Here is a 15,081-nt window from a genome sequence, read left to right as displayed (position 1 = left end):
TGGTGTTTTTCTGTTTGCAAACGGACCACATTTGGGTAGAGTCCATGAGAGATATTGAATATGGACCAAACTGTCCCATTTCTGTGGAAACCACTTGTCAGTATAGAACTACACTTCAGACAAGACCTAAATTGTAATAACTTCACTAGGGATCTCACATTGGAGCTTTGAATGGGACTAGAGATAATATAATTGTATCTGTGTCTTGCCCTGAAACGGTTCTATTTTATCCCACGGAATAGACCAGAGGCAGACAGCTTTTCTGCCCCCTATGCAGCCCCCCAGTACTATCTTTGCCCCACCCTCCTGCACAGTTCAGTGTAGGCCCCAGCATGTTGGTTTGAACAGCTGGGATAAAGGCACACTGGACATTGATTGAGTTGTTTGCTGGTTTATTCATATTAAAATCTTCTTGTTTTACAAAGGACTTTCCAATTTTTTCCCAAAAGATAGTTTTTTCATGTGTTATGGAGGTAAAATAACCTCCCAGCTGAGCCACTTTCATAGGTCACTGCTTTCAGAAATAAACATTCAGGACCTGCTCCTGCTCCCACTGCTCCCACTGAAATCCAGGACAAAACTCCCATTGATTCAAATGAGAGCAGGATCGAGCCCCTACCAGCAACTAGAAAGCTTAATAACAGTTCTGATGGCTGGAGGCAAGGTCTCGCTATTTCACCCCATAACAAGAGAACTGTTCATGGTTGAGGAACAATCAGAATATTTGTCTCTTTAGATGAATAGTTCTTTAAGATTGCATTGAAAGTCAATATTCCCATCTGCGGCTGTGAGGCAATCCAAAGCCTGCAATAAATCAGCATGCAGGAACGGAGAGCTCTGTCCTTGAAGAGATGCACGGTGACCTTGCTTAGGCTTACTCCGGAGGAATAACCAGGAAAAACATAGAAACCCAAACAGAGAGCAGTGATGACGAAAGGCACTGCATGCTGTACGCAAACGTTACAGTATCAAAGGTATTATCTGAACCTCACCTTGTTAAATAAAATGCAGCTTTTCATGATAGCCTAACCAGATTGCTGCTGGTGTTTTTGCAGGGGGCTGAATGAAATCATTACATACTTGTTCGAGAATAGTATACCCCGGTCACGTCTCCCTGCAAGTGCATTTCACTGGAATCACTGAGCAGAAGCAAAGAAGAGCTGATGACTATGTGCTGCCGAAGCAGGTTGCGGGAGCCCTGTATTTTCCACTGGCTGCAGTTTTCTGTTTTGTTTGCAGCTTCTCCCATCTGGAATATCAAAGTGGGATTGAAGTAGATAATTGTTAGCAGCGGGTTTATGAGAGAGACTGCGGGGAACAGAATGCCTCTCACACAGCACAAACTGCTCTGTCTGAAAGAGCTGTGAATAGATGATTTTTAGATGTTACCCACATCTAATGCTCCTGGAAACTTTACAGTGGAAATGAGTCATTGCGCCCAGTTCTTTAGTTAACAACCAAAAGGGGCAAGAAGGGGGCAGCAGGGCTGAACAATGGGACACCTTGTCCTTGGATTTCTCACAGAAAAGCTAGCAAATGTTTCCCACTGCCTTTCAGTGAAAAGAGCGTGAACGCTACAATGAACTGAATTCTACCCAACAGAGCTCAAGTAAGCTTTTTCCACAAGGATGGGATACAGTGACCCCTCGTCAAGCAGGGACTTGCTGGGGAACAGAACTTTGTTCTTCATCTTCATCTGCGCTTTTGCTGTGGTCACTTTGCTGCAGCAGATCCTGTATGGGAGAAACTATCTCAAGAGGTAAGAGGGTAGCAGAAAAAGTTCTATCTGATCAGACAGATTTGTGACAGAGATCCTGGTGCAAAGGGGAATCCAATCATGCACTAATAGCATGAACATCCTGGCAAGAGTGTGGGAGAATGTGACTGGCAGCTGTAGCATTTGTCAGGATTATTAAAGAAAAATGCTAGGTAAGATATTAATTGTATGTATTTTAAATCTCAGTTGGTGTAAATCACTAGTTCTGCTGACATCATTGGACCTATGCAGACTTATACTAGCTGAAGATCTGGCCCAATGTGCCAAATTTTGCCCTGATTTATACCCTGTGTACCCTGCCACATGGCTCTGTGTCATCCTGTGTATGTCAGGGCAAAACTGGCCAGAAAGAATGAAGTGAGATAATTGTAGAAGTTTAATGCTTTTGTAAAATAAATGCAAATGTATTTCCAGAAATTCACATGATTGTAGCAATATCAGAGGTCAGAATAACAAATGGCTCACTTTATTGTTCCATGACAGTATTTGTGTTAATTTGGGAGAAGGATGGTGTGTCTGAATCAGCGGTCTCGCCTAAAGATCACATCAGTCATCAGCCTGAAAATGGTGAATTTGATGTTTCCTGCTCAGGTCACAACAAAATACCAGCTGGGAACATCAAGTGTTTACCTGAGCCTTAAAGGATCTATTTAAAAAATATTGTGGATGGTTTGATTTATAAAGTGAAATATTTCTATTAAACCCTTTTAGGCACCTGGGCTTCAATAACACGGGACTGCTGTGGAAGTTTTTATGTTTTAATTTTAAGAGTAACGGGCAAAAAGAGATTTATGGTTTGATTCTCCCCTGCCTTGCATCTTCAGTAGTCATTTGTGTATGCAAAATGCATTTTAAATACTACCAAATGAGAAATTTCCTCTCACCATGGTAGCGTTTCACAACCACTATGCACTGACTTTACACAGATGCAAATGATAACAGAAGGGGCAGGGGAAAAATCAAGCCCTAAATGTGAGTGAATAACGTAGAAAAATAACCACATTAAAACCAACCCAGTTCTGGGGAGAAGATGCAGTTAAAATTCTTCTACTGGGCCAAACTCTGTCCTGATTTATATCCTGCGTTTCTCCGTTGACTTCAGTGGGGTTGCAGAGGATGCAAGAAAGGGCAAAAGTTGACTCCCAAGCTTTAACTTGCTAAGAAAAGCAGGTCCTGTTATTTTAGTCTGTCCTGCTCTGGTGGTCGCTATTACAAAAGCGGAAGCAAGGAGATGTCACAAGTTTTGTAAGTGTAGGTTAATACACACTCGTGTTAAGCTTAGCTGTGACTTTTAGTGGTTTGTGTCTTTGGTCAATCTAGGCTTGAATAAAGACTGGGAATGGCTGAGCCATTACACACATCGAATCTATTTCCCCATGTTAAGTATCCTTACACCTTCTTGTCAACTGTCTGAAATGGGTCATCTTGATTATCACTACAAAATATTTTTTTCTCCTGCTGATAATTGCTCATCTTAATTAATTAGCCTCTCAGAGTTGGTATGGCTACTTCCACCTTTTCATGTTCTCTGTATGTGTATATATATCTCCATTCTATGCATCCGATGAAGTGGGCTGTAGCCCATGAAAGTTTATGCTCAAATAAATTTGTTAGTCTCTAAGGTGCCACAAGTACTCCTGTTCTTTTAGTCCCCCCAATGCCACTCAAGACACATTTTCTTCCAGTGTTTGGGAGAAAGTACTTAGGACACCATCCTGAGGTGGGGTGATGGCTCTTCTCCCAGTGAAGTCAATGGAGGTTGAAGGAACTCAGTACCTGGTGGGATCAGGCCTTTAGATATTAAAGAGGGGAGGGTAGTTGCTGTATGTAAAGTCACTATAATTTGTCACTTCCCCACTGTTCTCATTCTCTCGCGGTTCTGCAATGGGGTATGGTTGTGGTCTGGCAGTTCTTTACATCATTTGGGTAAATGCTCCACATTTTTAAAAACATAAGTTTTTTGAAGCTGCCTTCTTCTATACTCAGACAGCAGCTTGTAAATAAAATTACAGTTCTTCAATGGTTTGCTCACTGGGCCACTTGCTAATGAGAGTTGCACGTATCCTTCGATTGGTGTCTCCTTATCGTCCTCCTGGACCGGGCCCTCCATTAAAATGTTACACAGGCTGCAAAGTTGGTCAGACCCCCCCTCAGATCCTTTATTTGTTGCACCTCCTGATAACGCTCTTGAGCTGGGGGTGGGTGGGTTTAAGAACATCTTTATAGGGAGGAAGTGGGATATTTATAGTTGCAACACTGCCTGCCAAGCTGGAGCTTGAGGACACTGGCTGACCACGAGGCCAAGTTTCTCACTATGATTCAATATGCTTCTGGCTTTACTATCGCCTGTGCTAGGACTCGCTGTGGGCAGCACTAATAGGCCTCTTGTACTTTTCCCAAGGCAGCAGAGAGAAATTCTCCAGAGTACTTTGGGAAACCTGGAAAGTGACCCGAATTACTCTCAGAGTAAAGTTATGATGCTTTCAAGCATAAATAGAACATCGGACCAGATTGTCTCATCCTGGCAAGAAGCCCATGGGAATAGGAAGGGGCCTGCAAGGCAGGAAGGGTTTGTGGGGCTGAACCCACTGAGGTTACAGCTACCCTGCATGCTCCTTACTGCCGTGTGTAAAGTACATACACCGCACGCCCCCCCTAGTAGGGTTACCAGGTGTCCGGTTTTCAACCGGAACACCCGGTCGAAAAGGGAATCTGGCAGCTTTGGCCAGCACCGCTGACCGGGCCATTAAAAATCCGGTCGGCGGCGCAGTGGGGCTGGCAGGCTCCCTACCCAGCTCTGCATGGCTCCTGGAAGCAGCTGGCATGTCCATCGGCTCCTAGGCAGATGTACAGCCAGGGCTCCATGCGCTGCCTCCGCCCTGAGCGCCGGTTCCGCAGCTCCCATTGGCTGGGAACCGTGGCCAGTGGGATCTGCAGGGGCGGCACCTGTGAGCAGTGGCAATGCACAGAGCTGCCTGGCCGTGCCTCTGCCTCAGAACCAAGGGACATGCTGGCTGCTTCTGGGAGTTGCCTGAAGTCAGTGCAGTCTGGAGCCCGCATCCCGAGCCCCGTCCTGTGCTCCAACTCCCTGCCCCAGCCCAGAGCCCCCTCCCACACCCAGAACCCCTCATTTCTGGCCCCATCTCAGAGCCCACACCCCCAGCCAGAGCCCTCACCCCCTCCCACACCCTAAACCCCTGCCCCAGCCCAGTGAAAATGAGCAAGTGAGAGTGGGGGAGAGTGAGCAACAGAGGGAGGGGGGATGGAGTGAGCAGGGGTGGGGCCTCGGAAGGGGAGGGGCAGGGGCGGAGCAGTGGGGTGGGGGGTGGGGCAAGGGTATTCGGTTTTGTGCGATTAGAAAGTTGGCAACTCTACCCCTAGCATGGGTGTAAATAGCAGTGTAGCTTGTGGCACTGCTTAGGCGAATAGAAACAGGCCAGAACCTTAGGGCATGTACCCTACACAGCTCTCTATGTGCCCAAGTGGTGCCTCCCCCATCTAATGTCCTGCTGCCTCCCTGCTGCTAGAGCCTTTCCCCGCTGCAGAGAAAGACTTGGGCAGCAGGGAGCTGCCGGAGCTTTTCCCTGCTGGTTACCCCCTGGCAGAGCCTTTCACGGCCGTGCGTAGCTATACACCACAGTGCGGATGCAGCCTGCTTTTCACTGCGGTGTGTAGCTACACATACCCTACATGCAGTCACCAGTGAGCCTGCAGTGTAGACATACCCCGAGTTCCTCTAAAGCAGGGGTGGCCAACCTGTGGCTCCAGAGCCGCATGCGGCTCTTCAGCAGTTAATATGCGGCTCCTTGTATAGGCACCGACTCCAGGGCTGGAGCTACAGGCACCAACTTTCCAATGTGCCAGGGGGTGCTCACTGCTCAGCCCCGTGGATGCTGCCAAGGAGCATAGCCAGGCTCCCAAAGCCCCTTCCCTGTGGAGCAGCCGTGGATGGACTTAGTGAGGAGAGAAACCACATAACACAGGAGGAACTCCGTGACAGGTCACCTCCGCTCACTGAGATGCAAGGGATGGTCCTGTCTTACTCCAGGAACCCTCCCTTCTCTCCTCCCCCTTCTGCAGATGCTGAAATTCTAGCAACGTAACAGGAGGGGGGCAGGGGGAGGAAAACAGGTGCATGGATTAAAATCAAGCGGCCAGATCTGGCAGTCCTTACTTGGGCTGAACTCCCGCTGCACACGGTGGAAGTTTTTGCCCGAACAGGAACTGCGGGTTTTGGCTCAGGGACTGTGACAGGAAGGAATAGAACTCTGGGAGACTCTCAAGAAGAAGAAGAACGGCATGTGACGTGAGCTTTTAGGCCTGCTCCATTCATATCTATGGAAATAACAAATGGTAATAAAGTCAGGCATAATTAGGCTTCTTTAATACTGATCTCTGGGGTAATTATTTTTATTGCAGGGTTTATGTGATATGATTAAAAATGTCCTCTCCATTGATCTGCTGAAGTAGGTTAAATCCTGGGGATTCTTATATATATATCGAGAACCACAGCGTGCTCTAGTGTGTGCTGTTGTTTCAACATTGGGCATCTGAATTTTTTTTTATATTTTGAGTCAGATTCTCAGCTGAGATCTGGCCCCTTTGTGGGGTCCAGGTGGCACAGAGAGGTTGGATTCTGCTCAACAAGTGGACAGAAGAACGTTCTCCTGGTCTGTGGGAGCTCCCCAATCCTGTAAAGATGTAAAAGTGGCTTCTGCACCAACTGCTGCCCTCCCTCAGCCCATGGCATAGGGGGCATGTCAGGGGAAGGAGGGGACCTATCAGATACTAGGAAAATGTACCCGTCTTATGCTCTGCTACATTTATCTTCTACTGGCATAGAATCCATTAGATGCCAGCCCTCTACTGCCCTGACTCCCTCACAGAGTGGGGCTCAAATGCAGGAGAGAATTTGGCCCTCTGAATTACACGCAGGTAACCAGAATAATGTTTAAAGTTTATTAAAGAACTTAAGTGAAGTTTTCCACTGAGGCTCTCACTAGAAACACATATAACAACTCTCAAACAACCATATAGTGAGCAAGAAACAGTAAATCTTTGCATTCGGAGTGTATGCACTAAAGTATTTAAAGGCTTTCTGCATTCTATGTTAGCATAAAATCTCACCTACATGTATATACTGGCACCTAGTACTTAAAAAACAAAAAAAAAATCACACTCTTAAAATGAAAGATTACACCAACATTGGCACGTCCCTAGCATCTTGCATCCAAGGACTGCAACGCAGACATCAGTTAACTCCCTCGTGTGGGTGTTGTGAGGAGTAGGTATCAGCATCGAGTTATCAGCATCTATGCAGGCTGGGAAAGTGAATGGATTGACTTGCCTGAGGTCACTGAATGTGTCTGATCTCCTGACTCTCAATTCTGTGCTCTGTCCACTAGAGAACTTTCCCACCCAGATGGGAAATATTTTCTTGGTGAAATGAAATACCCCTAGCTAAGGTCCTACATCACTGACTCGTGACAAATTACCTATCGGAATGTGAAACAAAGTTTCGCTGTTGGTCTGGGTTTTCTTAGGAGCAGAAGGACATTGGAGATTGCAGAAGGAGACAACAAAGCCTCAAACCCTGGTCAGTTTCTCACTTTATGTTAAGCAGTTCTGTCCCACAGTATATTGTTTAAGGATAAGTCTACCCTAAAAAGTTAGGTCGACCCAGCTGTGTCACTGAGGGGTGTGAAAAATCCACACACCCTGAGTTCAGTAGCTAAGAGTACGTCTACACTTACCTCCGGGTCCGACGGCAGGCAATCGATGTTCTGGGATCGATTTATCGCGTCTTGTCTAGACGCGATAAATCGATCCCGGATCGATCCCGGAAGTGCTCGCCGTCGACGCCGGTACTCCAGCTCGGCGAGAGGAGTACGCGGCATCGACGGGGGAGCCTGCCTGCAGCGTCTGGACCTCCGGTAAGTTCGGACTAAGGTACTTCGAATTCAGCTACGTTATTAACGTAGCTGAATTTGCGTACCTTAGTCCGAAGTGGGGGGGTTAGTGTGGACCAGGCCTTAGTCAACCTAACCCTGGGTGTAGACAGAGATAGGTTGACGGAAGAATTCTTCCAGCAACCTACCTATCGCCTCTCTGGGACAAGAACCCCTCCCGTCACTGTAGTGAGTGTCTACACTGAAATGCTAGAGCAATGCAGCTGCAGCTGTGCTGTTGTATGTCTACACTTTCACCATGATATAAGAATGGCCATACTGGGTTAGACCAAAGGTCCATGTAGCCCAGTGTCCTGTCTTCTGTCAGTGGCCAATGCCAGGTGCCCCAGAGGGAATGAACAGAACAGATAATCATCAAGTGATCCATCCCCTGTCGCTCATTCCCAGCTTCTGGCAAACAGAGGCTAAGGACACCATCCCTGCCCATCCTTGCTAATAGCCACTGATGGACCTATCCTCCATGAATTTTTTGAACCCTGTTATAGTCTTGGCCTTTACAACGTTCTCTGGCAAAGAGTCCCACAAGTTTACTGTGCGTTGTGTGAAGAAATACTTCCTTTTGTTTGTTTTAAACCTGCTGCCTATTTCATTTGGTGACCCCTAGTTCTTGTGTTATGAGGAGTAAATAACTCTTCTTTATTTACTTTCTCCACACCAGCCCTGATTTTATAGACCTCTATCATATCCCTTCTCAGTCGTCTCTTTTCCAAGCTGAAAAGTCCCAGTCTTATTAATCTTTCCTCATATGGAAGCTGTTTCATACCTCTAATAATTTTTGTTGCCTTTTTCCAATTCCAATATATCTTTTTTGAGATGGGGTGAGCAGATCTGCATGCTGTAATAAAGATGTGGGGGGTGCCAGGGGGTATGTGGACACCGCCGTTAAGTCCGCTTGTCCGTCTCTGTCCTCTCCACCCTGGGGTCTAAGGACCGGCATAAAGTTAATAGTCCTAGTGCCCCGGGCAGCGTGGCCTAGCGGCTAGAGTTAATAGTGCTGCCCTTTGATACAGGCAGTGTGGCCTAGCAGCCAGAGTCAATAGCGTGGCCCTTTAGTGCAGGGCAGCGTGGCCTAGTAGCCAGTACCCAAGGGGCCACTAACACGGATGGCTGGTGGCTTAGGTAGGGGGGGTCCGGGCCCACACGACTCCACTGGGCCCTGACCTAGGGCCCTGGCAGTGGCGGAGTGGTCCATCACTGGCTCAGCGGGGAATCCCACCGAAACATGCTGAGCGTACCTGGGTGAGAGATACCACTCCGTCACCCTCCCTGGGTCACTTCCTACTGTCGTCTCCGGTGTGGCAATCCACGAGGCTTTGGGGTTTCCAGGCTCCACAGCACCGGTCACTTCCTGGGGCTCTGCTGGTCGCAGGGGTCCAAGCTGACCCTTGGGGCCTCCAATCTCCGCAGGCGGGGGCCAGCCAGCAGGGGCGGCAGGTTTATATAATTTCTGGTGATGCCCAGAACAGGTCCAAATCCTGCCCCCCCCACCTGCCTAAGGCTCTGGGGGGGGGAGTTTGGGTGTGGGAGGGGGAGGGATTGGTCTCTGGGAGGGAGTTTGGGTGCGGGGTCTGGGCTGGGGCAAGGAGCTGGGGTGCGGGAGAGGATGAGGGGTGCGGCGCTTACCTCGAGCGGTTCCCGAAAACGACCTGCACCCCCCCGGCAGCAGCTCCTAGGCAGGGGGCCGGAGGTGTCTCCACACCCCGCTGCCTGCAGGCACCACTCCCGCAGTTCCCATTGGCGCTCGGGGCTGGGGCAGCGTGTGGAGACAGCCCCTCCACTCCCTCTGGGGCCGCAGGGACGTGCCGGACGCTTCTGGAAGCGGAGCGAGTGGGCAGGAAGCTGCCTTAGCCCCGCTGTGCTGCCGGTGGTGGTGGCGGGGGCCCCGGGCCCTTTTAAATTGCCCAGGGGTGGCAGGTGGGGCCGGGGGGGATGCTCTGGGGGAGGCATGCAGGGGCAGCAGGCAGGGCCGGGGGAGAGACCCGGCCCCGAACTTTGGTGGAATCGGGCCCCTGTGCTCTCATATTGGTGGAGCGCGAGCACCACGGTCCCATACAACTCACCGCCTCTGGTAGCCGGTCCTCAGCAGAAGCTTCCAGCACAGGTCCTTCCCCTCCGGCATCCAGCCCCAAATGAGCTGGGTTTCCTCCCTTTATATTGCTGGAGCATCTGGAGCATGCCCAGTCTGACCTAAGGGGCAGGACTTCTGCTGTCCATAATGTGGGTTTAACCCCATCTTGGCTAGTGCGAGGTATGCACACCCCATCACAAGGGGCAATAAGATATTTTCTGTCATTATCTATCCCTTTCCTAACGATTCCCAACAAGCCTAACTCTTTAACTCCTCTTTAAAAGTGTTTATACCAGTTGCTGCGACAGCTGCTTTTCATATCTTATTCAGTACATGAGCACTCTGTGTGGTGCACTCCTCTCTCACTCTCCACTGGTTATTCATTATCACTAATAGGAGTTACACATCAGCACAGTATAGTGTTGACTATAAAGGGATTCTGTGGGTCTTGTCCACACTCAACGTATCAGGGCAGGTCCCAGGCTGGTGCAAATCAGTTTAGCTTCATTGACTTCAGTGGAACTCCACTGATTCACACGAGCAGAGGATGTGGCCCATTATCCTACAATGGCTCACCATTGCAGCGCCACCTGTGATAACAGTAAGAGCAGTAGAGTACCCAAGACACCAGCAGCCAAACATTGTCATACTGAATGCCAGCAGCTGCTCTTCACTAACACCACTGCTAGCATAGGTGATAACAGTGGGAAATTCTAGGAAAACGAGTCCCAAGTAGACACTCTTTAATCTTTAAGGTGCCACCAGACTCCTTATTGTTTTTGTGGATACAGACTAACATGGCTACCCCCTGATACTTTAGTGCAGGGGTAGGCAACCTATGGCACACGTGCCGAAGGCGGCACACGAGCTGATTTTCAGTGGCACTCACGCTGTCTGTGTCCTGGCCACCAGTCCGGGGGGCTCTGCATTTTAATTTAATTTTAAATGAAGCTTCTTAAACATTTTAAAAACCTTATTTACTTTACATACAACAATAGTTTAGTTATATATTACAGACTTATAGAAAGAGACCTTCTAAAAACATTAAAATGCATTACTGGCACGCGAAACCTTAAATTAGAGTGAATAAATGAAGACACGGCACACCACTTCTGAAAGGTTGCCGACCCCTGCTTTAGTGTTCAGTCCTCCTTTTGCTTACACAGATGAAATTGTCCAACAGTTGAGGAAGGTGATTCTCATGGGAAACTGATGTTGAGTGCTTATATTGAATAAAAGATCCAAACTCTTTAGACGTTACACAAACTTGCTCTGTGACACTTGTAAAGCTTTTCTTCCCCCTCGGCCATCTGTCTGTCCTATCGATCATTGTGAATTTTTCACAGCTGTGAACATTCTGAGTTTGTGCCTGTGTACACCCTTCCAAAGTTAAGGGGCCAGATCAACAACTAGTGTAAACTAGGGTACCACCATTAACTTCGAAGAAACTACAGCAATTTACTCTAGCTGGGGATCGGCCACTGGAGCTACACTGATTTACACTGCTGATAACATGATTCAAGGAAGTGGCGATGCAATGTATGCTCAATATTCTGTCTTTAAACAGCCATCATTTTCATTATTTCAACCCCCAGATCTTCAGCGATGTCAGAAGCACTTATCCTCATTCACAGCTCCCTGTAAAGTATGAAGTGCTTTAGTTTGTAATGAATTAAGTAATGTCTGTAAAGTGCTTTGTAGATGGAATGCACTAAGGAAGGGTTAAGTATTACGATTTTTAAAACAAAGCTGTTTGAGTTATCGGAGCTTAAAGCAAGTATCTGAACAATTTCTGACAGATGGAAAACTTAATTTTTGATGCTTAAATAATGCAGTAACTTGGAGACCTTTAATACTTGACTGAGCAAAGAACTGGAGAAAATATAGTAAGTGGGATCTAATCTTGTGCTTTCAAGGGGTCTAATTTCGGTGAATAACAGCCTAATAGATTGTTATGCAATTTGAAACACAAACACTATTGGGCAGAGAACAAACATAGGAAACTCTAGCACATTTGCGCTGAAAGTTGAGGAATAATTTGTGCTTATGAAAGTTGTGGGATAATAATACTTAACCACTCTTATAAATTGCTTTGAGAACCTTGGGTGAAAGTTGCTATATAAGTAAAAAGTATTATCGAAAAGAGTTCTTCTTCTTTTACGATCATCCTGTAGTAAATGATTGTGTATGACTGGTTACTAAAAATGGCACCTTTCCTTTTGAAAGTTATAAGTAGCTGTAAATAAGGGTGTAGAATATAAGTGATAACTCAGTTTTAATGAGCTGCAGCAGTACCGTACTCTCTGTCAGTGGGATGTTAGTTACTTGATTATTTAAAAATAGTTTATGAACTCCGATTGGTTACAAACAGCGGACAGTCCTATAACTGTGTTCTAAGCGCTCAAATACCGCAGTGAAGAGCACAGTGCAAGAAGCAAAGTCGAACAGGGTAGAATATGGCAGGTGGGCTGTGGAACTGCCTCAAAACTTCCTGAGGGCATTCCTCATACCTTTTTCCATTCGTGCTTCTTCTTCATGAACCAAATAAAGGGAGAGACATCACACGTTCTTGAGTCATGCGTTAAAACTCTGCAGAAATTTGCAAATATTCACAGCTCCTTTGTTGGCTGCAACTTAATTTTTACTGTGAAAATGTCACAGAACAAAAATCCTAACCCTGCTAACTAGTGGCTGGGTACAGTGCGAGAATCATTTCTTCTGACTCATCAGTTCCTGTTTGCTTTTAAAAAGGAGATAAAAGCAGAATGACAACAGTGTTTTTCAGAGCTGTGTCTGTCTTAGGATGCAATCCTGCTCCCATTGAAGTCAATGGCAAAATTCTCACTGGCTGTACTGGGACGAGGGTTAGTCTTCCGATCCTTCTTCTGTTCAGGGTACTGTAGTGGTTGGCTGTTGACTTACTTTATTCATAGCCTTATTATCTTAAACAGCTCATTGCTGAACTGAATAACCACACACAGTACCTACCCATGACCCTTACAGTAATTTCAGTTTTGGGTCTCGTTCTTTGCACTGGTGACTCCAGCATTGTTACACCAGCACATTTTGATACCCTGATGCATGCTCAGACCTTCAGCATATTAAGTAACATAGTGAACAAATTAAAACTAAATTCTGTTCCTTATGCTACTCCAGTAGTTCCCTGCTTTCTGTGTTAAATGCTTCTGCTATTGGCATCAAGGCAAATCCTTTGTCCACTCAAATAGCTCCTCTTCAATACTTTACTTAAAAAATATGCCAGGCCCTTCATTTTTGTAAATTTCTAGGGAAATTATCAGGGTTTATTTTAAAAATTAAAAAAACAACTGAAAATTGGTGCAAAAACTTAAGTGCACCTTTTTCTGGGTAGATGTCAGGGTTAATATTGGGGGACATCAGGGCAGAAACAAAGCAATAAATAGAGAAAAGAAAGAGTATTGAAAGTATAAATCAGTTTAATGCTGTGGTTTATTTTATGAACTGTACATGATGGTACGTACATATATACACACGTGTCTGTATCTTCCACTACATTGCCTTACTTTAACAGACAGACTCACATTTACACTTGGCCCTGGTCTATGCTACAGAGTTAGGTTGACGCAAGGCAGCTTATGTTGACCGAGCTCTGTAAGTGTTTATACTGATATTTCGCTCCCGCTGATGTAACTCACCTGCTATACCAACTTAACTCCGCCTCCAGAAGCTGTGTAGAGTCAATGTTGATGTAGTTAGGTTGACGCAGTGTCAGTGTAGATACTGTGTTGATTACATTGACTGTTGCTGGCTTTCAGAAGCCATCCCACAATGCCCCACACTGACAGTTCAATTGGTGCAAGTGCTCCTGGTGAAAGCGCGTACTGCCGACACAAGGAACAAAGCATAGACACGCACAAGCGATGGAATTACTGCGGTGGTCAACTTAGTTTTGTAGTGTAGACATGCTATGGACTTAACTTCCTGTTTCCCCAGAATGTCCTTGCCCTCTGTTGCTTTAAACCATTCCAGTTCATTCAGCCTTTCCCTCACCCCTCTGTAATGTTCTGCCCTGACATCCACTGTCCCTACACTGTCTCCTTTTAAGTTTCACTTTAGTCCTAATTATTCGTTGCGGATGAAACTGTAAAAGTCAAGCCTTGTCTATTCTGCTTGGACACTGCAGGTCTTGTAGCACTTTTCATAAGAACACAAGCAATCATGACCAGTATTTCTCAGGATCCAACTGAAAACCTTGGGCAACTAAGACCTAGTTTACACTACAAGTTTAGGTCGAATTTAGCAGCGTTAAATCGAATTAAGCCTGGACACGTCCACACGATGAAGCCCTTTTTTTTTACTTAAAGGGCCCTTTAAACCAGTTTCTTTACTCCACCTCCGATGAAGGGATTAGCGCTGAAATCGGCCTTTGCGGGTCGGATTTGGGGTAGTGTGGACGGAATTCGATGTTATTGGCCTCCGGGAGCTATCCCACAGTGCTTTATTGTGACCGCTCTGGACAGCACTCTCGACTCAGATGCACTGACCAGATAGACAGGAAAAGCCCCGCGAACTTTTGAATTTCATTTCCTGTTTGCCTAGCGTGGAGAGCACAGGTGACCATGCAGAGCTCATCAGCACAGGTAACCATGATGGAATCCCAGGATCGCAAAAGAGCTCCAGCATGGACCGAACGGGAGGTACGGGATCTGCTCGCCATGGGGAGACGAATCAGTGCTAGCTGAACTCCGTAGCAGTAAACGAAATGGCAAAATATTAGAAAAAGTCTCAAAGGCCATGAAGGACAGAGGCCATAACAGGGACGCACAGCAGTGCCGCGTGAAAATTAAGGAGCTAAGGCAAGCCTTCCACAAAGCCAGAGAGGCAAACGGAAGGTCTGGAGCAGAGCTGCAAACATGCCGCTTCTACGCGGAGCTGCATGCCATGCTAGGGGGTGCAGCCACCACTACCCCAACCGTGTGCTTTGACTCCATCAATGGAGAATCACGCAACAGGGAAGTGGGTTCGGGGTACGAGGAAGATGATGATGAAGACAATGAAGATAGCTCACAGCAAGGAAGCAGAGAAACCGGTTTCCCCAACAGCCAGGATATGTTTATCACCCTGGACCTGGAACCAGTAACCCCCGAACTCACCCAAGGCGTGTTTCCGGACCCTTAGGGCACACAAAGGACCTCTGGTGAGTGTACCTTTGTAAATATTACACATGGTTTAAAAGCAAGCGTGAGTAGTGATTAATGATTAATTTGCCCTGGCAATCGCGGCCAGTA

General features: G+C 46.9%; 1 protein-coding gene across 3 annotated transcripts in view; it reads left to right on the top strand.

The window, feature by feature from the left end:
* Positions 1-1,628: 1,628 nt before the first annotated feature.
* Positions 1,629-15,081, top strand: part of ST8SIA5 (ST8 alpha-N-acetyl-neuraminide alpha-2,8-sialyltransferase 5) — a 77,319-nt gene continuing 63,866 nt past the window's right edge. For all 3 annotated transcript variants that reach the window (XM_065406702.1, XM_065406700.1, XM_065406699.1), the window contains exon 1: positions 1,629-1,759. In XM_065406702.1, the coding sequence (XP_065262774.1) occupies positions 1,629-1,759 (131 nt within the window). The remainder of the gene's footprint in view (positions 1,760-15,081) is intronic.

This window comes from Emys orbicularis, chromosome 6, assembly GCF_028017835.1.
Source record: "Emys orbicularis isolate rEmyOrb1 chromosome 6, rEmyOrb1.hap1, whole genome shotgun sequence".
NCBI classification, from domain to species: Eukaryota; Metazoa; Chordata; order Testudines; family Emydidae; genus Emys; species Emys orbicularis.
This window is presented reverse-complemented; position numbering and strand designations above follow the sequence as displayed.